Source organism: Dunckerocampus dactyliophorus, chromosome 2 (genome assembly GCF_027744805.1).
Source record: "Dunckerocampus dactyliophorus isolate RoL2022-P2 chromosome 2, RoL_Ddac_1.1, whole genome shotgun sequence".
NCBI classification, from domain to species: Eukaryota; Metazoa; Chordata; class Actinopteri; order Syngnathiformes; family Syngnathidae; genus Dunckerocampus; species Dunckerocampus dactyliophorus.
The window spans coordinates 12,443,102-12,466,897 of record NC_072820.1 but is presented as its reverse complement, the minus strand read 5'-3'; the positions used below and the strand labels follow the sequence as shown (position 1 = coordinate 12,466,897).

The window sequence follows — 23,796 nt, the reverse complement described above, 5'->3', positions numbered from 1 at the left end:
GACGTACACAATACACCTGTGGCTACAAGATTTTCTTAAAATGTTATAATTACTGGATTTGTTTTTATTTTTCATCACCCAGACTGTACGTCATTGTTTGTTGTGCAGCATATCCTGCCCTATCTTACCCTTTGCTCTTGAAACATGCAGCTTGGGTGGCATTCATGCTTTGTCCTTGTTTGTCACCACATACACTCTATTTTTAACATACAGCATAACTATGTTTTGTACTGTTGATGACGAAATGACTTGTTTATATCTTCAACTTCAACCACAGAATATTTCAGGCATGTATATTATATGTTGTCTATCTTATGTTCTCCTAAAAAAAAGCCTTCAGGAATTCCATATTTTGGAGTTTAGCCACAATGCACTTTATATGCTGTGAAGATTGTACTTATATAGAATAAGGCTTGCTTGGAAATAACCTGTCAAAAAGACCCTTAGTTGTGTTGTTGTTGCCTCAGGTGTGTAGCCCATGCAGCAACTTAGCAGCAGAGGAAGACAACCTTCTGCCGGGACCACATAATCCCCTGTGCTTGCAACTCTTCACTGGCTCCTCGTGAAACAAAGGGTCCATTTTAAAATGTTGCTTGTTTTTAAATGCTTGGATGGACTGGCCCCACTGTACCTGTCTGAGCTCCTGCAGCCCCACCTCCCAGGTAGGGCCCTGAGGTCTGCAGACAAATTACTCCTGTCTGTCCCCTGCTCGAGTCTTACCACTAGAGGTGACATAGACTTTTATGTGACTGAAACTTTTATATATGTGTTGTCGTAGCATATTTATTGATTTATTGCTTGATTTATTGATTGACTCATTGTCAATATAGCTTGCGCAGCATTTTGGTCAACCCTGGTTGTTTTTAAATGTGCTACTGTATGTAAATAAAGTTTGACTTGACTTTGACTTCTGTCACACACTGTATACAGTACTGTTAATGCATTCATCATAGCTCTTGGAGAGCTAAAATTTGCAATGTTTCTTTTTAAAAGTTGTGTCAATCTTTCAAATCAGTATTAATGATGCTGATTCTACAACTGTGTCAGATTTCTAACTGCTTTTGCTATAAATATGCTTCTACAACCTATTAGGTTGATTTTAAGGCTACAACATATTTTAACCTGATTTCCGTAGTCATTCAACCACCCTGTGCAATGTTCCATTGTAGGTGTAGCATTTGTAAAGCAGCTTATGTCAGTTGTGGCACAACACACTTCTTCTCCAAAACAGTGAGTGTGGAGGGGGGAGGGCAGCCTGAACTCAAAACATGAAGCCTTTCAGGGAACTCAGAGGGGAACTCTCAGAAATATTTTTGCAACGATTAAGGACGTTATGACATCCTTTTTTTCTAGACTCCTCCCCTTATCTATAAGGACGTGTTCACCTGCTACAAAGTACAGTACATAAGTACATACCGCTTCCTCGCGCGTTTATCTGAATGCATTGCTACCTGGGTTGATTGTTGAATAAGTAACAACAATACAGCGTATTTGACCACATTCCTACATACTCACTTGTATTTTCTTTCGAAAGTGTTGCTACATTGTGTTTCAACGCTAAATTGTATGCTGCGTTTCTCCTGTAAAAAGTCGACTTTGTTTGCAAACAAAAGCCAGCCACGTGGAGAACCACGGATTCCTGGGAAGTGTCGTTCACGGCCTGGTGTTAAAAGAGCGATGACACGTCAAGATAACTACATTTCCCAAAAGGCATCACCAACAGCAGCTGAGGGCGCTATGGGGCAGGAACTTTTTTTTCCCTTGTCAAGTATAAATAGGTTCTGTGTTTACAGTTAGCTAGATAGAGTTCTTTGTTGTCGCTTCAGACTATTGTGAAAATGTACGGGCTGTGTAACATCTTATTTTTTTGTCCGTTAATTCTTTCAGGAAAGTTCTTTTAAATTATATTCAAGCACCTTTTTTTTTGCCAGAAAGCACTTTTTCTAGCACTTCCCTCCAGGAAGCTTCATTTGAAACCTTCCTAAGGTAATACGTATTTTCCATTACTGAGTGTGCTCTGTGTTTTGTATTTTTTTTTAAAATAATAACGGTGTGGCTTGTTAAAATGTTGACAGTATGTCGTGAAAACAAATTACAGCGCTGATTTTGAGTGTGTTGTTGAGGGCTAATAGTCAGCAAAACATGTCCCCTTTGTTTACGACAGGCACACGTTTCCTGTATTGCAATACACTGACCAACATTCAACTGGGTAATTTAAAGATGTAAATGGATCTTTTCTAAATGAGTCACATATATACTGTATAGATTTGAAATTAGTTTTATAGGTGTTGTTTATTTATTATAAATTACTGTATCTCACAGATAAGAATATAATCAGTAACACCATATTCTAACCGATTACATTCTAATACAACATGAAATAAATATGTATTCTATTTAGCGATATCAAATCGTTTTCTACTTAATTAAACTCTTCTTTATCGTTAGTGTGCTTCGTCAGTCGGTCTGCTGCTGTGGTCATACCACTCCTTAGGTCTTGATGAGATGCTTTGTTGTATGCTTGCTTGCTTGCTGCTGAGAGGTTTACTTACTTAAGCACATAAAAAACACTGTGTGGAACATGAGCCAAAGTTTAAAAATAACCTGAAATAAATGACCTCACTCCTATATCATCAATCAGCTGCTGGCTACATTGCCACAGTTTAGAGGAAGTCATATTGAGGTCAAATATCATTGTGACCTTCACATGTAGATGTAAATATTGAATAATACCTTGTGAGACATTTTGTTGAATAGCTTTATTTTAAATAAGACAAATATATTTGAATTCAAGTAGTGCTATGGCAACTATACTACTAACTTTTGATATTTGGTCAAGTAGTTTGCTGTCCTAAGAAGTATAAAATATGTCAGCTGTGAGCAGTTGAGAGAACATTCAGAGAGTCTCTCATAATATCAAACATAAAGATTAAAAAAATTAAATCAAATATCCATCCCAACTTGGCATAATGGATGGACAAAAGACAGGAAGTAACATTAGTACTATTCACACAACTATTTTAGCTATCATCACAATATGACGTCAGCTATGTGAAGTTGAGCAACATCCACGCTACGGCTCAATTCTCCAGGGCAGCATTATTATTCTGCTCATTATCACACTGGCATGGAAGCAGGAGCCCACTCACAGGTTATCTCATGATATAAAACAAACAACTGATTGATAGTTTTACCCATAGTCAAAGAAATGAAGCCAAATGTCCATCCCTGCTTGGCATAATGGTTGGACAAAAGACACTACTAGTATTAGTACGATTCACAGTACTTTTTTTGTACTGTTTTGAGATGTAAAATATCCAACTTCTTATGTACTTTTGACTCGTACAACTTGGGGATGCTTTTTTGTTACTTTGAAGCCTAATAATTGGTTCTATGTGGTGTAAAGTTAAACTTTAAGGCTCAAAATGTATCTCAATGTATGTTGCTCAAGCCTCAGGTCTAAGTCATGCATATTGTGTTTATACCTGTGCTGTTTTACAGTTGTTTATGCTCACCGCTCTGGTGAATCCCTGCCCCCACCATTTGAAAACAAACCTGACTGACATGTAGGTTGGCCCTTCCAATGGTTGCCCAACAGGTCTCCCGCCTCTTTCTGTCTCCTGTCTCATTGTGCTTCGGGGCACAACTGTTTTGCGTAAGGGTGATGAGCTACAGTGGATGAAGTGTCAACACAGATACTGTATTCCTCTTTTAAAACAGCAATTCTCTGTAAAAAAAAAAAAAAAAAAAAAAAAAAGTGACGCAAGGCATCTGAACGTCACCCCGCAGTCTGTCACTCGTGTGTTTTTTGCTCTTGTGTTTTTTCTATTTAAGTGCTTTGTTTGTACCACAGGGATTCAATCGGGTTGCTAAGTTCTGTTCTATAACATATAAGTTATAGAACATGGTGTCTGGTGTGTACACTCACCAGACAATTCATTAGGTACACCTGCACAACTGTAACAACAATTGTGCCTTTACAAAGATAATAGTGCTTGGTTATCATTCAAACTCTCTCAGAGGTATTGATTTAACACTACATTCATCATACTGAGGCATTTCCAATATTGTTCTATCAAGGTAACCAAAATATTAGTAACCCCACACATTTGCTCACTACACACACCATAATTGTCGTATTTTACGAAGAATTAGAAGCAAGTTTATTGCCAGGTACAATGCACACAATATGAGGAATTTGTTCTGGTGGGTTGGTGCAATAATAAAAAAGTAAAATGTATAAGAACTCTAAGTATAAAAATGACAGTGTAGCAGTGCAAAACAGCAGCAGACAAACAATTGATGAAGTTAAATAGAATCAGAATTATAGCATTATTTACAGGAATGTTGAGGGTGCGAATATATTGAAATATTTATGATTATACATGTTTAGAGCAGAGTGCAATTTAAGTGTGCAACATGAGCGGTACCAGTGATGATGTGGATAAATGAATGTGTTAATTTAACATGTATAGTTTACAATAATACATTATTTATTCCGGAATTTCCCCATATTTAGAATTGATTAGAATGTCCTATATCAGTGGTTTACAAAGACCCTCCCCTACTCCCTTTATTGTCCTCGGCAATTTTCAAAAGATGTTTTTCTTATTATTCTCGAACTGTTGCACCTCCCTATTCACATGTTGAAATCTTTTGTTCCGGGTTATTCTAGACTGGAGTTACTTAGGATGCTTTTAGGATGCTTTAGAATAGTGCAAAAGATTGTGCTTTCTTAAAATTGTCCAATAAGACAAGCATAACTTGAATAATAACTGATGAAAATTTGAATTTAAAACAACAATAAATATGGCAAATATTTTATATTAATATTGGTTTGTCAATATTAGTATAAAATATTTGCCATATTTATTGTTTCTTGAGGAATAAAATTCACTTCATGTCTAAATTTGGCCAGGACATGAATCATTCTGACCATCTATTTCAATACATTCTGCAAGTGCACTTACAGGGCTCCAGACTTAACTTTTTTTCACTAAGAGCACAGTGGCTCCTAACATAAAATTTTAGGAACGCAAGCGGAAAATGTAGGGGTGCACACCGAAATCGACTTGGAAAGTAAATATTCACATTTCCTCTCATTTCACTGTATTACCGATAACTACTTGAACAATAAATGGCAACTGTCTTCTCTAACCATCCTGTTCCTGTCCCTAGCTTCTGGAAGACCTCTTTGGTGGCCTCATATACGCCTTCAAATGAAATCAAATCATGCGATTTCAACAGTCATAACATTATATGATTTCAACAGTCCCCACTCACTGCTGCTAATGAAAACATATTCACAATTCACACATGGCTCCTTTTACGATTGGCCATCGCTTCAATAAACTGAGACTGACTGACTGAGCAGTGTGCCGCTGCGGTTATGCATTACGCATTTACCCAAGCGGGAAAAAAAGTAGTCCCCACCAACTGCATAAAATTTTAGACAAGATCTCACTCATTTAGTTACTTTCCACTGCATTCCTGTTAATGACATCAACGTAACAATGTTTTATTTTGAGAATTGATCTTAGCGTGTAAAGTGCTGGCATTGGAGGTATGGCTATTTCAGTATCGAGCCTGTTAGCCCACGAGCTACTTGTTGGAGGCCCCTGTAATAGCGTCACCATCTTAAAGCTGGATATACTACGTGTTTATGTTAAACAACATAGACACACAACTCTTATAATGATAACAAGAGAGCAAAGTGAAGTGACACTTAAGTAAGTTAGCATGTGGCCCATGAACGTGATGACAGCCAGGCAAAGCATGTAGATGAAATGTAATGCGCGTCAAAAGAACTGCTCGATGACTAAGGGTGCGGACAAGTGTGACCATCTACGTGGGTTGATTTCACAAATCTTAAGTAAAATTGATAAAATCTCAAATGTAGATTTACTACAGCTTCTGCTTGGACATCAACAAGTAGCAAGCAGCTGTTCAACTCAGGTGGAAAAAACAGCCACACGTCACAGCTGGCACTGTGAACACTGACGTAGGTTGGATTGCAAGTTGCTCCTAAAGCACTTAATGTGAGCTTCCAATAATGCCTTGCACCCTGCCATGGTCCATATTACTGTATTATCATTCATAGTAGCGATGCCATAGTTCACAGTCTGATCGGCTTCTGGCTGCCCTGTTCACACGATACAACATTTCTCCAAACGAGAAATGTCATCACGCGATATTTCACGACACCCCTACTTAATAGCATTTCTGGCTTTGTCAAGCACCTTTCTAAAATACATGCTGCTATAGCAGTCATGTAAACTTGTTGTTAAATGATACTTCTTTGTCTTCAGGTAGTCTAGAGGTTCCGAGGCGTCCATTGAAGGCTGCAGCCATGGTATTGATTCTGGGTAGACGGTTGAACAGGGAGGACACTGGCATCAGAGACTCACCAGCTGTCAAACGCAAGGTGCATTGAAAAGTCTGTTTGTCTTATGTCTTCTGAGAAAAGGCTTATTCCAAATCCAAACCATATTTGTTTCCTCAGGTATTTGAGGTTGACTCAAAAATCTTAGCTAGCCAGGATGTCTTGGACTTCTGCTCTGGCTCGTCCCACTCCGAGGGCATTCTGCAGGTGTTCAATGAGTTCCGCGACTGCCGCCTGTTTACAGACGTGGTCATCAGCGTTCAGGGACGTGAGTTCCCGTGCCATCGTGCCGTGCTCTCTGCCTGCTCTTCCTACTTCAGAGCCATGTTCTGCAATGATCACCGCGAGAGCCGCGAGATGCTGGTGGAAATCAACGGCATTCTGGCCGAAGCCATGGACTCATTCCTCACCTATGTTTACACCGGCCGCGCAAAGATCACCACAGAGAACGTCCAGTTCCTCTTCGAGACCTCCAGTCTCTTCCAGATCGCCACATTGCGTGATGCCTGTGCAAAGTTCCTGGAGGACCAGCTGGACCCGTGCAACTGCCTCGGTATCCAGCGCTTTGCAGACGCTCACGCTCTCAAGCAGCTGGCCAGCCGCTGCCGCAGTTACGCTCTGGCCAACTTCTCTGAGGTGGCTCAGCATGAGGAGTTCCTAGACCTATGCAGGGAAGAGCTGGAGGAGTACATCGACAGCGATGAGCTGTCCGTCGGTAAGGAGGAGATGGTGTTTGAGGCGGTGATGCGATGGGTGTACAGCAGTGTGGAGCACAGGAAGCCCATGCTGAAAGCTCTGCTACACCACGTGCGCCTTCCACTTTTGCACCCCAATTACTTTGTACAGACTGTGGAGGGCGACCAGCTCATTCAGAACGCTCCGGAGTGCTACCATCTTCTCCATGAAGCCAGGCGCTACCATGTACTTGGAAATGAGATGATGTCACCCAGAACCCGGCCACGCAGGTAAAGTTTGCGTCTTGGTTATACCTATATTGCGGTCTCGAAAAACAAACAAAAGCTAAATTATAGATAAATAGATAGCACTGTGTCCTCTCAGTTTTCGGCCTTGTCTCACACATACTCATAGAATAACTCAATGCGATCGCTCCTCTCCACCTATGTAGGACAACTGTCACATGTTATTCAATAAATCAATAGAAGGACTCCAAAAGAATCCAGAAGATGAAACCGGTGGTACACTCGCTGAAATGATATGATGCTAAGGGAAACACTGGATACATGGGGCTGCTTACACGGGACCGTTTTTATAAAAATAATAAAAACTGATAAAAAACTGTTGTTTTGGCTGCTGATTTTACAACAATGGCATAATTGATGACCCAAATATATGTAGAGTAGAATATGTGAACATATGTTTTTGGATAAGACTGTGAGGACAAGCATTTGGTCCACGTGCGTTGTCTTTTCTATTTATTCTTTTTCATAAACACACGAAACAAAAAAACGTATTATTTTAGAATATCATTTATAAGGCACTGTGATAATCACCTTGAATGTTCTGAACTTCTCTTTCTATGCCAGTGTTGTATGGAGCATAATGAGGGTTCTCGGAGGAGATGGAATAGTGTGAATGCTCCAAAGCTCCACTTTCCATAGCTGATGTCACGTTCTTGTTCTTGTTGACAGCAAACTAGTTGAGACTGGCTAATAGCGCCTCTGCTGGTTGCATCCAAGTAGTTCACTCCATTTTGCAACTGGAAAAGTAACAATCAATTCCAAGCAATCAAGACAATACTACACCCACCCCCACATACTTCAACTCCTTTGGAAGTAGTTTTTAAACCTAATTTGATTTACGATTGCTGTTATGGTTATGTAGTCAGATGTTGATGTCGTTGAAAAGAAGTCGCCATTCCACCGTGTGGAAAGAGGTCAGAGAGAGAGAAGAAAACATGCTTAACATTTGCATAGCCAGAGGTTACAACTTCAACTTCGTGCTCCTGGCAGTGTTGTTGTTGTTGTATACGTGCGTGTGACAGAGCGACAGGGAGTGTTATTGTGCCAAGCATGTCTGCTAGCACGTTGCTAAACAAGGAAGCAGGGCATGTCCATACACACACTCTGAGGAAAAAAAAGAAAAGAACTCAATAATAACATGATGCAACAAACGACCACAAGGAAATGTTGAGTCTTGTACCTGCTGCCAATTCAGCTCTGCTCCTTTTCGCCATATGTTTAGTTTGGTTATTTTCATTTGAGTTTGTTTGATAGGACAAAGGCTGGGTGGTGCTGAGAGATGCCTCATTAATGAAATTCAAAACCAGCTCATGGTGGGCAGCTGTACAGCACACAGCAGCTGCTCCATTGAGTCAGATGACCTGCTGTACCGGCTCACTCGGGGCTGTGTCAGTTTTTCTAACTGATCAAATCTGCAAGCTATGTATTTTAAGTGCGTTGTGTTAGTATCTAGGCAGATCTCTTCACAGCAGAAAGCCAAGTCGGCGGTTGGTTCCACATTTTAATGCTGTTTGCCCAAAGGCATCAATGCTCATAGTTGCCTGATTCTCTCCCTCTGTTGTGTTCTTGGGAAGCTTCCAGGACATCCAGACAATATCATGTGAACAGACATTTTAAGATGAGCTACGCTTATGTTGGACTGACTCATTCATGTATTCAATACATGCAGCAATTTCAAGCTATGTGATCATGTGGAAATGTAGCCTTTTGTTTTTGTTGCGCTTGAGGTTGATAGCAGCCCTTGAAACTGAACTTTGCTTGGAGATAAGTGAAGCTACTCTTGTAGGAACGACAGCTGTCTTCCCTGTCATAACAAATCTGTCTAAATGTGCACGTGTGTGTGTGTGTTATTGCCGTAGTCAGCTTTAAAATACAATTAATTCTTACATGTCTTCATGGAGAACAGCTGTATAAAAAAGCAGGCTTTGCTACACATCTTAAAATAAAGCCTACTCCTTTTTATCTTGTTGTATGTGATATATGGTATCTATGATGTTGGAAAAGTGCAGAATTCAAGTGAATACTACTAATATAAAAAGTAAATAAAGTGAACAATGGCGTACTAAAAGTCTAAATTCCAGCGCCAAGGCTATATTTTGGCGCTGCAGACTTCAAATACACTATTGTGGGACCTCATTTAAAACACAGTGGTACCTTGGTTTTTGTTATTTCGTTCCAAAGGGTCTGCTGAAAACTGAATTGTACGAAAACTGAATCAAAAAATGAATCCAATTACTCTATTCCAAACACCCAAAAGTGCTAACACAAAACACATTTTATAGAAAATAATTAGTTTTACATGCACAAAACTATCAGAAACACATATAAATGATGAATACAATGGATAAATGAAGATTTAATGTCTTTTAACTTTTATTTTTACTGAAGACTTTCGTTGGCAAAGATTAGCGGAGGGGGAGGAGTGAAAGGGAGAGTTTTGTAAGACTTCTTTCTTGAATTTGTTTCTCACCTCCTTATCAGCCATTTGCAACTTTCTTTGGTTCCACAGTGGGTTAGCAGAGGCTTGTGGTGTAACTGTGTTAGTTAGCAAAGAACTACAGAGTCAACCGATATTGAGGAAACAGAGGGGCGACGGAGCCGGGGGACCTTGACTTCCGGCTGGGAGTTGAGAGTAGGCTAACAGGCACGTTTTGTAATAAAGACACGTTACAAACACAGTAGGACTCACACAGTGTATTAATAACACAACAACACTGAATCACCAATGCATGGGATTCTCTGTTTGCGTACTTCATTCCGCGGAATGATCCATCCATCCATCCATTTTCTATGCCGTTTGTCCTCACTAGGGTCGCGGGTATGCTGGAGCCTTCCACGGAATGATATGCAGGCAAAAGTACTAGTCTGTTATGTGTATTGAAACAGTTTTCTTTCTTGTAGGTCGACTGGCTACTCTGAGGTGATAGTGGTGGTCGGTGGTTGCGAAAGGGTGGGAGGCTTTAATCTGCCTTACACAGAGTGCTATGATCCAGTGACCGGCGAGTGGAAGTCACTGGCCAAACTGCCTGAGTTCACCAAGTCAGAGTACGCCGTGTGCGCCCTCCGCAATGATATTCTGGTGTCAGGTAAGAGCAATGCTTTTTGCTGGAGCATCAACAAAATCTAGATGTTGGTAATATGAAATGATTGTCACAATGAAATCTACATAATAATTCATATACTACAAGGTATTTACTTGGTATCTGTGTATGTGGGGCCTCCCAACTGAATTGCCACGATGACTTTCTGTCATGGGTTATTTTTACCTTGAATCCGCTTGAATCAAAGGAAAATATGACAGAAACATTTAGATGCACTCTCCAGACTTCCATTAATGGCCCGCTACATTCTGTAGTAGGGCTTCCATCTCTCCCATTAAATAGGATGAATATTTATATAATGTTTTGGTATATTTGCTATTTGCGGTTTCATTTCCCTTGGCTGTTGGAAACTAGCCTGGACCAAAAATGGTGTCAGCCCTCTTAGTGACAAACACACCTAAATTAGCATGACATCATTCACTGTAACTTTTGAGCCAAACTCGCAATGTTTTTCTTCTTCTCAGTGTTTTTACAGTATGACCTTGGAAGCGAATTTTTTTCTTCCTCAGGAATATGCCATATTGTAAATGTGTGTTGAAAGATAGGTCATGCTCAAACATGCCCAGCATAAGCTGTAAACGTGCGGGACAAAAAAAAACAGCAGTAGTTGAGAGTTGTAAAGAAGAAGGTGAAAAAGGAGCTGTTGTGTTTATGCTCTTTTTACGTTTTTTTTTTTTTTATGGTCTCAGTGCCAAGTCCTCACGTGTTCACCGTCTATCTACCCTTCAGACCCCGCCTGGAAAAGTCAACACACTCCTCCCCCCTTCTCTTCATCTCACAGACACACATTCACTGACCCATTTTCATAACCACTCTTATTATTGTACTTCCAACTTTACTCCATTTGTCCAACCTCCACCACACTGCCTATGTGCCCCTCTCCTCTGTAACTGGAGTAAATAAAATTGTAGGGGCGCCTCTAGTTCATTCTGCACAGCTGCAGTAAGCTCTGGTCTAATATAGCAAGTGTTTATCTAGAACCAGTCATGCTTTCTCTCCCAGGACGACAACTCTTGACAGTCACTGCAACACCTCAAACCATGCACTGCACTTTATCAAGACTTTATCAAACATAACAACATATGCACATTTGAATACCACAGTTGTGTAGCTCATACGTTAGATATAGTTATAGTATCTCGCAAAAGTGATTACGGCTTGTGTAAGCAGCTTTTTTATTACAGTATATCTACCCAAAGGACAACGATATAGAAATGAAAGTTGGATATACTAGAGTAGTCAGTGTACAGCTTGTATAGCAGTATAGATTTACTATCCACTGAAAATCCTCAATGCACGGCCATTATTGTCAAGATAGCTGGTCAAGTCAAGGTTGTTTTTTACCTACTGTTAAGCATGAGTCTGGTAGTATTAAGGTCTGGAGATGCATGGGTGCTGCTGGCCGGCTGGAGCTGCGGTTCACTGAGGGAAGCATGAATTCTAACATGAATTGTGACATTCTAAAGAAGAGCATGATCCCTTCACTTGGGTTGCTGAAATGTGAGGGTTGTACTCACTGTATCTCCTCAGGCAACAATAACCCTTTGCATCCGGAACATTCTTTTAAGAACTATTAAGATTCAAAGAAATGGTGTGCATCATAAATAGTCAGACAAATGGCAGAACTTCTTCTTTGTTATTGCCTAAGTTCATCTCCAGGTGAACTGGATGAATCATGTTTTTAATGAGAAAATGCACCATGTCCGCCCTTTTAAGATTACAAGGCTACCTTTTGAAGTCCACTGTCTGACTTTTTCGCAAATTGTTGAAATTCAGAAAGAGTAGACTGTCTGGTTCTTTGGTGACACAGCAGCTATATAAGCATGGATGCATGCTGTCATTTACTACTAATAGTGTCATAAAAACAACCTTTTAGCCATGTCAAACAAGCTATTACTGGTAATTCTGCATTGATTTTTCAGAAAATACATTTTAATTCAGTGTTATTTTAACGTGCCACTGACTGACAAAGAGTTTGTTTTTAAATGATTCAAAGCGGTCCACTCTTAGAAATAGAGTAGTAAAGATGTTATGTTTTATAGGATGAGGGGCTTCTTCAAGGGCACGTCAGGCTCACGTGGTGATTTACTGACAAATACAGTTATTCTGTAACTTCTTACAGTACATTTTTGCACAGAGTCATATAGTTGACCTTTGTTTGCACCTTTCAAACTGTTTAGGTAAGGAGGAAAAAGTTTTGATAAGATACTCATGAGAGAATTTTTAACTTCTCACTTGTTTCAGATGAAATAGTAAGTCTTGTCTGATTTTCAAATGATTCTAAAATACAAAGAATCAGAATGTTGTCTGTTGTACAGGTGGTCGCATCAACAGCAGGGATGTGTGGATGTATAACTCCCAACTCAACCTGTGGATCAGAGTGGCTTCTTTAAACAAAGGACGGTGGAGACACAAGATGGGCGTCCTGCTGGGCAAAGTGAGTGACTTTTTAACATGCTTATGGTGTAAATACAAATTGTGGATCAAGCACCTTTGTCAATGTAGCATATTCTAGCATGCGTGGTCTGAACACTAATAAGTAGTACGTGCTTTAAGATGAATGGAATTATTGTAGTCATGAGTGACTGCATTTACATTTACAATGAACTTGAAGGCTAACCTGTTGGGAAGTCACTAGAATGCTTTTAGTCTACTTTTAAGTGCTAGTCACACCTCCAACGCTCAAAAAGAAGTGCTCCATATACTCCCTCAACCTCCAGACATGTAGGAATTTGGTTTTAAACATACCATTCTCCTCCTACATGATTGACATTAATGATCAAGTCACTGTTCTTGACTGGCAGATAGGAAGTCACTCTAAATTCCAGTCACCTGTGTCAATAGCCAGCTTTCTGCTTATCAGTCATGTTGGACCATAAGGGCAACTTGTCACGAGGAACAACAATATTCATTGTTTCAAGGTGTACACCATCTCTTTGCTTCTTTCATCAAAAACCAAGAGAATCACAAAATTCCACTGTTAAGAAATACCAAAATTGCAACATTTGCCTATCCATTCATTACACATCATAAGTGTATTTGACAAGACATTTCAACAACAAGCACCAACCTGCCAACATGTACTGTATGCATTGTTTTGTAAAAGGCCTGTATTTTGACCCTTGAATACACATGTATGCTTAGCTGTAGGTGCGCATTTTGTTGCATTTTGCCGGTTTCAATTTCATTGTTCAGTCTCTGCACGTAGCTTGACATGCACCTTCAAAAAAATCCTTGAATTGCAGCGACGCTGACCGTCAAGGCTGTGATTGGTCATTGTGTAGTGCATTATTTCCTCGTTCAGAGGGTGGACAGCCCACCTCCGCAAACACCTTCTCCTTTGATTTTCGATCTTTTGACTGTTGTCATGCATTGAATCGTTCCAGCAGCAGTAACACTACCCTTGTCTATTTAATTGCCATCGTTTGCTCGTGATGGGAAGCTAACAAGCTAAATAGTCAACGATAGTTGTGGTTGCTCACAGAGTCGGCGTCACGTCACGCTCTCAACTCTGACAAAGATCTATAAAAGCAGGGATGTCCATTTGTAGCCCGTGGCTCGTTTTTTTTCTTGGCCTGCAGCACATTTGTGGAAACAAAAGAAACTTTAAAAAATGGCCTAGTGGTTAGCATGTTGGTCACACAGTCAGGAGATGAGGAAGATCGGGAAGATCTGGGTTCGAATCTCCGTTTGTGCATCTCTGTGTGGAGTTTGCATGTTCTCCCCGTGCGTGCGTGGGTTTTCACCGGGTACTCCGGTTTCCTCCTGCAGTCCAAAAATATGCATGTTAGGTGAATTGGAGAATTCAGTATGAATTAATGTGTATGAATGTGAGTATGAACGGTTGTTTGTCTATATGTACTCTTGTACACTGTACTCTTTACATGCGTATCTTGCTTGCTTGCTGCTGTAACAAGTAAATTTCCCCGCTGTGGGTTAAATAAAGTACATACATACATACATACATACATGTGCCTTGTAATTGGCTGGCGACCAGTCCAGGGTGTACCCTGCCTCTCGGCCAAAGTCAGCTGCTCCAGCATACGCCCGCGACCCTAGTTTGGCTAAGCAGCATAGAAAATGGATATAGAGGTGGATAAATAAAATGGAAAAAAATTTAGTAAAAAGAAGAACGGGAAAGGCTGAAATGTTCATATTATAACTAGTAATAATAATAATAATAAAGCATTCTCTTGAAATATGTATGAGTTTCTTTTAGCCTTTTTACAAAAAAACATTTCTCAAATTGGGGGTGGGAGTAGTAAGACTCTATACATTTCTTCAAGGTTGGCAGGTCTACACGATTATTGAATGCCAAGGCTACTAAGCTTAGAAGACCACCCCCTTCAATCACTAACTCTGACTTGAAAGTTTGAAACGTCTCACTAATTAGGTCGGATTGACTTGAAATTTCTCATACAAATCCAAGTTAATGTGGCTTTACCAAAATGCCTCTGGATTGTAGACGTTTACCACAGCATGATCCCAAAGATAGTTTTAAAGGCCAGCCCCCTCATCCAATTATTGACTTCTCACACAAATCCAGCATCCTGCATTGAAAACCTTTTGGACTGAAATCTGGATACACGTGATGCGATGCCTAATCTCTCTGCCTCGCTGTGCTATTTACAGTCTCCCAATGCAAGGCCAGGTGGACATTCCTGTTTTAGGGCACCAGACGTTTCTTGGCTCTGTGCCCATCTCTCATGCCTGCAGGTTGCATTCTAGCTAGGCCTCATCATGTGTTTGCTCTGCTGCATTTGCATATGTACGTGTAATGCAACGCATACAGTATGCAGCAGAGGTAAGTATAATGTGCTTCAGTGTTATCACTGTTATGCATTATGTAAAACTAATTTATTTAAATGAAATAAAATAAAAACTATTTACATATTTGTTGTTATGTCCTGAACTGGATAGACGTGTTCATCTACATGACCAAGCATTTGTGGTTGTAAACAACAAGATCATTTAAAACATTACTGACCACTTGTATTGCATTGGCATGTGCAACTCAACAGAGGTTGTAATTATCTGCCAAAGACAATGGTGGAAAAAAAAGACGCTTAGATTGAGGCTGGCCACCGCTTTACACATGTTTTGTGTTTGTCCTTAAGTATGTGCAAGTTCACACACTTGTTTACTGCGTAGACCATTTTAGAGGGCTTTGTTCATAGAAAGGCATGGTTTTCATTTCGTGTTAATCCTGTTATTTTTTTTGGAATGTCTCTTGTTGTAAACATTAAAAGTCACAAGCAGGTTGTACACAGCTTTAGTGCTTGCACACATAGATATTATTCCTGGAGAGACACATTCCTTTTACTCCCAGGGAAGGAGGTTCATGTCTCTTGACTATTTCCTGTGTCTGCCACACACATGTGCTCTTTGCTTCACTTTTATGCTCGTTTCCGTATCTGTTCCAGCTTTTTAGTGAAATGATTTTGCTCCTTTTAACAGCTTCAAGTGCAAAAGCTATATTACATGTGTACTATCATCTGTTATTTTAGGATATTCAGTAAATTTGTGGGGTTAGTTTTCCACATTAATAATTCCCTTCCTTGTATGCTCATTTCCTCAATTAATTTCCTCATGTAATTTCCTCATTTATGAGATGCAGTGCGGACTGCACACCTTGCAGGCTCGAAGAAGGCTGCGTGTTATAAACAAGCTTATGTACACCAAATGGGGTGGCCTAATTTTTTCACATGGCTCTATGAATTTGTTTGTGTAATCTAACTCTTCTACTCGTGAACTGCTGCGCACAAAAGGGTGAAAATTCAGCAAAATGTGCACTCTGTGTTGCCTGTGCTGACAAACACACAACATGGCCACGGTTATTAAATACCAAAGTTTGACCCGATAAGTGCGATTGACTTTAACATTTCTCACACAGCTTTATGCACTCTATAAGACACCCGTTGTAACTTTAGGATGTTTAGCTGAATCACCAGCCACAAATGTTTTCACATGACTGTTGCTTGTATTCACTTTTATATATTTTTACAGTGTTTACATAGGCAGCATGTGTGCACTTACAGACCTCACACTGGCTGGTCACAGCACATAAACACCTATCTGTCCTGTCTATGATCCTCTGTTGCGGGTCATGTCCCTGCCATGTCTGCGCTTGAGGACGGCTGCTCTTGTCGCTCATTGTCTATTTTCACTCCTGTATTTGTTTGTATCCCTTCATGTTCCCTTGCAGTTACTTTCTCTCCGCCTTCAACTACATAGGTCTAAAAGTGCAGTGTTTGGACAATTGTTTCAATAAGTCCTTTTTAAAAATGATTTTACCTTTATATATCACCACAATGGATTTCAAATAAAGTAGTCAACATTTCAGGTTTAATTGAAGAGGTTTGGCACAAAGATGGCATTGAGCCAAACATTGCGTGCTCTCTATGGATGTGAGTTACATTTTGTGTTGTCATCAGCACATGTAAAACACCTCATTAACTGCCAAACTTACCATAGGCAGTGATTCAGTCAGGCGTAAAATGGAAATACCTGTTTTCAACGTACATTTGCTCTCATTTCCCTGACGTTTTTTTCCTCCTCCATACAGTTTTTCTCTTCCCCTCTTTGTGCCTCTTAGTACTCGTTTGCATCGGAAGGACGAGAAGAGCATGAGGGGTTTCGATTGCGTCAGACATGAAGCATTACTTCTCATTTTTATAAATTCATATCAGCAGTTTTTCTAGTGTTTGCCACCATTAGATTGTGCAAATTTATGTAGTGGCGGTGACAAGCTGCTGCTTAGTTTTTTTGTGCCAGTAAAATGTTTTATGGGCACTCCAAGACATATGTCTATACAGCACAATGGTTGAAGACATATTGTCTGTGAGAGTCATGCTAAATGGCAAGGTTAGCCATTAACAATAGCCTGTATGCTGGAGTTTATAGACGTCATTCAGTGATTGTGTGTTTGGAAGCAGTGCGTCATTTTTTTCCTCTCCACACCAGATAGACTGGTTCTCTTTTCACACATGTTCACCTTTATAATTAGGTGAGCTCTTTGTGTTTGAACTTTGCCATAAAACAGCACTCTTGCTCTGTGTTTAAAGCTGATGTGTCTCCTGTACTGTATGTGTATGTGGGTCCTCAGGTCTACGCCGTGGGTGGCTACGATGGTCAGAGCCGTCTTAGCAGCGTGGAGTGCTACGACTCTTTCTCAAACCGCTGGACAGAGGTGGCTCCCTTAAAAGAAGCGGTCAGCTCTCCAGCCGTGGCTAGCTGTGCCGGAAAACTCTTTGTCATAGGAGGAGGGCCCGATGACAACACCTGTTCAGACAAGGTGGGAAGTGCAGATGTTTGCCTCCCTTCCTTAAGCACACACTTAGTGATGACAGCTGCGGTGCCTTTTTGTCGCAGCTAAGCTCTTTTGATTATGATTACGCCTTCAAGGCACGACAATGTGAGAAGTAGATATGTTAGTGTGTCAAGGTGTGCATTAGAGCGTGTGGGTGTTCCTAATGAAATGTCCAGTGTGTGTACCAAATATAAGACTAGACCCTAAAAAAAGTCTCAGCTTATATTTGGGATCAAGAGATGTATAGAAACCAGAAGGTGGTGCCACAACGGCTTCTCCATAAATGAGCCAGAGCCTTTCTTCCAGTCACTCACATGCTCCAGTGACCTGCAGCCATGACACAGAGGCAGGTTTGGCAATTTAGCAAACAATAGAGGAGGAGTCATGATGCTAATTTTATCCAAATTTCCCAGGTTGCTATTGAAAACATGATTAAAAGAACAGAAATTTTTTATTTGGTTTTGTCTTAAAGCAGAGATCTCAAACCCAACTCAACTCCACTGGGGGGGTCGCTGGAGGTAGAGTCTGGGTGGGGCCGGGCCTCATCAAGTATACAGTCCAGAATCACGGAGGTCATTAGTCAACATAACAGTAACGCTGTAACCATCACACAGCAACTTAACACGCAACAGGGCAAGAAAGGGAACATACAAAGGGCAACTACTGCTACTAGTGGAGAACAAATAACTATGTTAACTCTAAACACAGAACTTTTAACAGAACAAATGCCTAAAGCATGCTGGGGAGCTGGAAGCACTCTCAGCAACGGGAGTGATGCTCATAGTCGAAGTACTAGTTGCTCTGTGTGTGTTTACTTACCTGTTTAATCTTACGCTGTCATTTTTGCATTGGCACAATGATTGTAGTTAGCGTTCTGTCTCGAGATCCCTCTATTCACTTCACTGTGTGACAAGCTTACTGTGAGTGCCCAATTAATGAGCTGCTTCCTTTAAGCAAGCTAAAGTCCCTCTCATCTTTCCCAGGGTGCGCGGGCCTCACTTACACTAAACTTTGAGATCAAGTCGGGCCCCACAAAATCTAGTCTAAGACCCGTGTCTTAAAGGATATCCTTGAAAAAGAGTGCTTTTCTTTTATTCAGGGTCTCACTGTATGTTGGACTTGATAGGGTATTTGTTGACACTGTCTCCAACTGACATCGGCATCAATTGACTGCACACCCCAGGTCCAGTGCTACGATCCAGAGACAGACTCTTGGTTGCTACGAGCCAGCATCCCCATCGCCAAGCGCTGCATCACCGCCGTCTCTCTCAACAACCTCATCTACGTGTGCGGCGGTCTCACCAAGTCCATATTCTGCTATGACCCCACAGAGGATTACTGGATGCATGTGGTACACACGTTTGCCAAACAGGTATGTAGGACATTTGCTGTGCGCACAATTTGTTCATTGAAACCTAATTGCTGTTGTTTTTTGCTTACAGGAGAGCTGTGGCATGTCCGTGTGTAACGGTAAGATCTTCATCCTGGGCGGCCGGGGCGAGAACGGCGAAGCGACGGACACCATCCTGTGCTACGACCCAGCAACGGGCATCATCACAGGAGTGGCAGCGATGCCACGGTGCATCTCTTACCATGGCTGTGTAACGATCCATCGCTTCAATGACAAGTACCACAGGCCATGACCATAAACAGAGGCGCTTACATGATATTACTGCACAAGTTAAAAGAAGCTTGGGCTCTTTGACACACTTCATCACATCACACCCGTTATTCAGTTAATTTATTTTCTCGCAGTATCATGTAGCATTGCACTGCTGTGAACCTTTAGCTATGATAGTTTCTCTGTATGTAATCATATTAGTGGCCATGCGTTATTAATAGCCTCAAAAACTCCAAAGAAAAGTCAAGTTTATTGTTTGCACCTTCTTGTACAGCTGTCCTCTTTAACACTAGTTCTTGTCCCACTAATTGACATCAATGCACAGGAGTCATTCAGGAAACATCAACTCCAGCATATACACTCCTCATCAAAAAAGACCTGTAGGAGGATCTTATGGGAGTGAGACAAAAAAAGTGAATTTATTGCTTACTCAGTTTTTTTTTTTACCATTTCTTCTTTTTGCATTTTGAAGCTCTACTTTGAACCTCCTCAAGATCCAACAGTGCAAAATGTAATTTTTGCTGTTGCCATAAAGAGATCATGACAGTGGGAATGCCTGACAGAAAATGACATTGAATCCACATTTTTGCTTTTAAAGGCTGTGGTCTTAAACTTTTGATCAGATGATGAATAGCTTATTTCACTTTAATGCTTGTTTGCAATAAATTGGAAAAAAAAACAAAAAACTAATTGATGCAATTTTTCAACCGGTCTTAAAGTTTTGATCAGGAGTGTATTAAGAAATGGGCCGAAGTATGCAATCATAACAGTAATAAATACAACAAAATCCGGCAATACAATACAATACAATACAATTCATATCAGTGTCAATAAAGGGTACAATTAAACAAAAATCTAATGATTTTCTTAATGGAAAGTGGTAAAGCGTCATAAGTACTGTATTGCCACATCTTAGTTTTTCAAATGATTTAAAATTATACAGGTATTTTTAATATATAATAATGCAAGATAGATAGATATTTGACTCCCAGACAAGCAGCCTGTGGCAGATAAAAATAATAGGATTTAGTTTCATTTCGTATGTGCTAAAGATTTTTTTTAAATGAGTTAAGACAAAAAGACAACAGAGGTAGACTGTCCTTGTTGCACTCCATGCTGATATGCAATACACAATAATAAAATGTATAAATATTGCATATTTATGGTAATTCTTCCCTTTTTAGATAATCCATATCCCTTTGCCACTTACTTTGGCATTTTAGCCTTTATTTTGCAGCATTATCATTCATATTAAGCTCTTTCTTACTGCTATAGTTATATTAATTAAGGTATGTGTTTTTTTTATATGTATTATGTATGTATACTTCATAGATTTAGCCATTGTTTAGTAGTGTAGTGGGCATGAGGATTGTTTTATTAGATGTAAGAGGTCTTTTTTGGTAAGATACTGCCTGTACATACAGTTGCTGCATTTGTGTGACTTACATTTGAATGAATTAGGTTGCAGTGGCTGCTTCCTGTTAACACTTCACTAAGGCTGGCACCTTTGACACGGGCACTTGCTTTTAAAGACATAACTCGGGGTAACCGTAGATACCTCCATGTGTGTTTGTGGGTTTACTAGTCAGCTACGGTGATGTGTAGCAGTGCTAAGTAGGGATGGGCACTAAATGAATTAAGTAGGTTGTAAATAAAGAATACAGTCGTCCCTCGCCACATCGCGGTTCGAATTTTGCGGCTTCACTCTCATGTTTTTTCAAACATATAGAGTATGAATTAATAAATCATGCCGTTTCATCCTTGAATATGACCTATTAGTAAAAAAAAATCATATTTAATGAAATTTTACGTATTTTTTTTAATTAAGCATTTTCAAGCATAAAAATAGCTAAAATTCAAATACAAGGCATTATAAGAGGACACATTCAAATTGTGATATGCAGTATTCTAACTGGTCACTAGGTGTCTGTAGGTGAAGCATACAAGTGCAGGCTTTTATTGCAGGTTTGTCACCACGATTGAGTAGTCCTCCAAGGAAATACTTCTCCAGACGAACATTCCCTGTCCTCACAATGACATTTCATCCACATTATGCAACTTTCCGTAAGATTCCGCGTTTAACAGTGAATTCCGTTTTTTTGCCAATTCCGTTAATGCGGAAATCATAGCGCCCATATTTAGAAGGGTGTAAACAGTTTTGATGCTCTAACTACCAAAATATTCCATTTATAATTAAGGAATCCTACTTGGCTGAAATTCACTTATCACGGCCGGGTCTGGAACCAATTAACCGCGATAGACGAGGGACTATTGTATAAATCAATTCATTGGTGTGTTTTTTTTTTTTTCAAACTAATATTTTTAATAGGATCCAAAAATCTTTCCCTGAATGTTCTGAACTCCTGTTTCCATGCCCTTGAGGCGTTAGACTCGGGGCTGAACTTCCCATCATATTGTGGAAAGGAGTTGAGACTGAATCAACAGCGCCTGTGCTGTCTACAGCCAGTAGCGCACCCCGTTTTGAGTCATTTGTTTTAAATCATGATTAATCTGAATCAGTCCCACACAGTTCACCAATTCTTCTACACATCCAAATGGTTGTGAATGAGGGCTATTGAACGGTGTGGTTTAAGGTCAGTAAACGTTTTTACAATAGGTGTTGATAGACAAGACATTGCTGTGAACTTATATTTTTTCTTGTATTTAAATGTATCTCTTCATGGTTGCAAATTTTTTGTATTTAACCGAGAGCCCCAATTGTGCACTTTGAAAGAGTAGATGACAGTAGATGATTTTTTTTTCTTACTGTATCAGTAAATGTTATTTGTGACATATCGTGAAGGGCCCTGATAGCGCCTCCTGTCTACCGCAGTCTACTATGGTTAATACATACAAGAACAGTTGACTTGGCTATTTAAACATGGCCAAAAACATCATCCTCCAGTTTTTCCTAACAGACTCAATCACCCGCCATAGTTAGAATCACACAGGACGCCAACAACGAGGCAACAAAGTAGTAAAGTAGCAAGGATGGTGATCACTTTTGCAAGAATAAAAGTAGTGTTTGTGTGTGTGTGTCTGGGATTTCACTGAGTATTTACTCAAATGGGACACAAAAAACATGTCCTCCATTGTTATTTTATTCTAATTTGATTGATTATTTTTTTTATTTCAGCTTTCATACACGTTTTGCTTTAACAACATTTACTTTTTTTTTTTAGCATTTGTGTGTTTTTGTGGGATTGTGTGTCATTGTATTTTTCACACCATGTGCAAAATCATTTCGATTTGAATGGAGTAAGAAGCCAACATGAGTGCTGATGGGCTCTTAACTGTTTAATAATGTGCCTCTTAAGGGATAAACCAGTTGGGCAATAGTGATTATTTTTTTAATATGAACCATTACTACACTATGTATGTATGATGTGCTGTTTTAAGATTTTTGTAACTATTGAGTTGTGTACAAGAAACATCAATAAAGTTTTTCTTTCTGTACCAAATACGTAGTATTTTATCATTCATTTTGCACCGCTTATCGTGTACATTACAGCGATAATCTGTTGGTGTCTGCTCAATTACATAAAATGTATATTTATAATAACAGTGCTGGATTTGTAAGGGTACCCCCTTAATACACGTTGGTTAACAAAATGTTTTCAGATCATTCTTAGACCCATGTATTTATTTATTTTTTATAAACTGAAAAACATTTGTGCTCTTACCTCCTATTTGTACTGTATATGAAGTAAATACTGTGTATGAACTTTTCCTTTGCCTGGGAAAGTTCTGGTACTTTGTTATAAAAGTCCGATCGCCCTCCTGGTGAGTTTGAGTATGAATGCATTTGATTTTTGACATTTCTGTGTTTTTTATTGTCTGATTAGCAAGAATAACGACTTCTCACTTACATTAAAACAGGCTGTAGAAAGTCATGGTGTATAATAAATGTTTCTGCAACATGATATTATTGGTGTTATGCTGACAAACAAAAAGTCGGATGTATTTGGACAATAAAATACATAGAAATGTTATACGCGGAGGCGCAGGCAGTGTTTGTTTCATCCTGAAGCGGTCGGGGCGTGCGTGAGCTGGGAGATGCTCGTCAATGTTGTTCTTCCATAGAGAGGAAAAGCCAGCTGTTTTTTTTGGTGTTTTTTTTACAGCAGCACCAGAGAGCAGCAAGTCAAACTGTTCAATTATATATAATAATTTTATGCTCTCCTGAATGAATGGATGAATTTGACTGCCAAGAAGGAGGATTGTATATATCCAAGGGCACCAGAAGGTGATCAGACTTCTACAACAAAATATAAACAATTTGTAAACAATTTGAAAACATTTTTTAACCAAAGTGAATTATTCTCTCTTTTTCTTGTTATCCTCTTAATGAGCAACTTGTAGTAACATAAAAAACTACAAAGGAGTCGTTGCCTCACCAGCCA

General features: G+C 39.7%; 1 protein-coding gene across 1 annotated transcript; it reads left to right on the top strand.

The window, feature by feature from the left end:
- The first annotated feature begins 1,724 nt into the window (after window positions 1–1,724).
- On the top strand, window positions 1,725–22,848 carry klhl24a (kelch-like family member 24a). The gene is made up of 8 exons (XM_054768158.1): window positions 1,725–1,986; window positions 6,309–6,424; window positions 6,503–7,347; window positions 10,264–10,448; window positions 12,782–12,900; window positions 17,569–17,757; window positions 18,956–19,144; window positions 19,215–22,848. The coding sequence occupies exons 2-8, from the start codon at window positions 6,350–6,352 to the stop codon at window positions 19,413–19,415; spliced, it is 1,803 nt and encodes a 600-aa protein (XP_054624133.1). The 5' UTR covers window positions 1,725–1,986; window positions 6,309–6,349; the 3' UTR covers window positions 19,416–22,848.
- The last annotated feature ends 948 nt before the right edge of the window (window positions 22,849–23,796 follow it).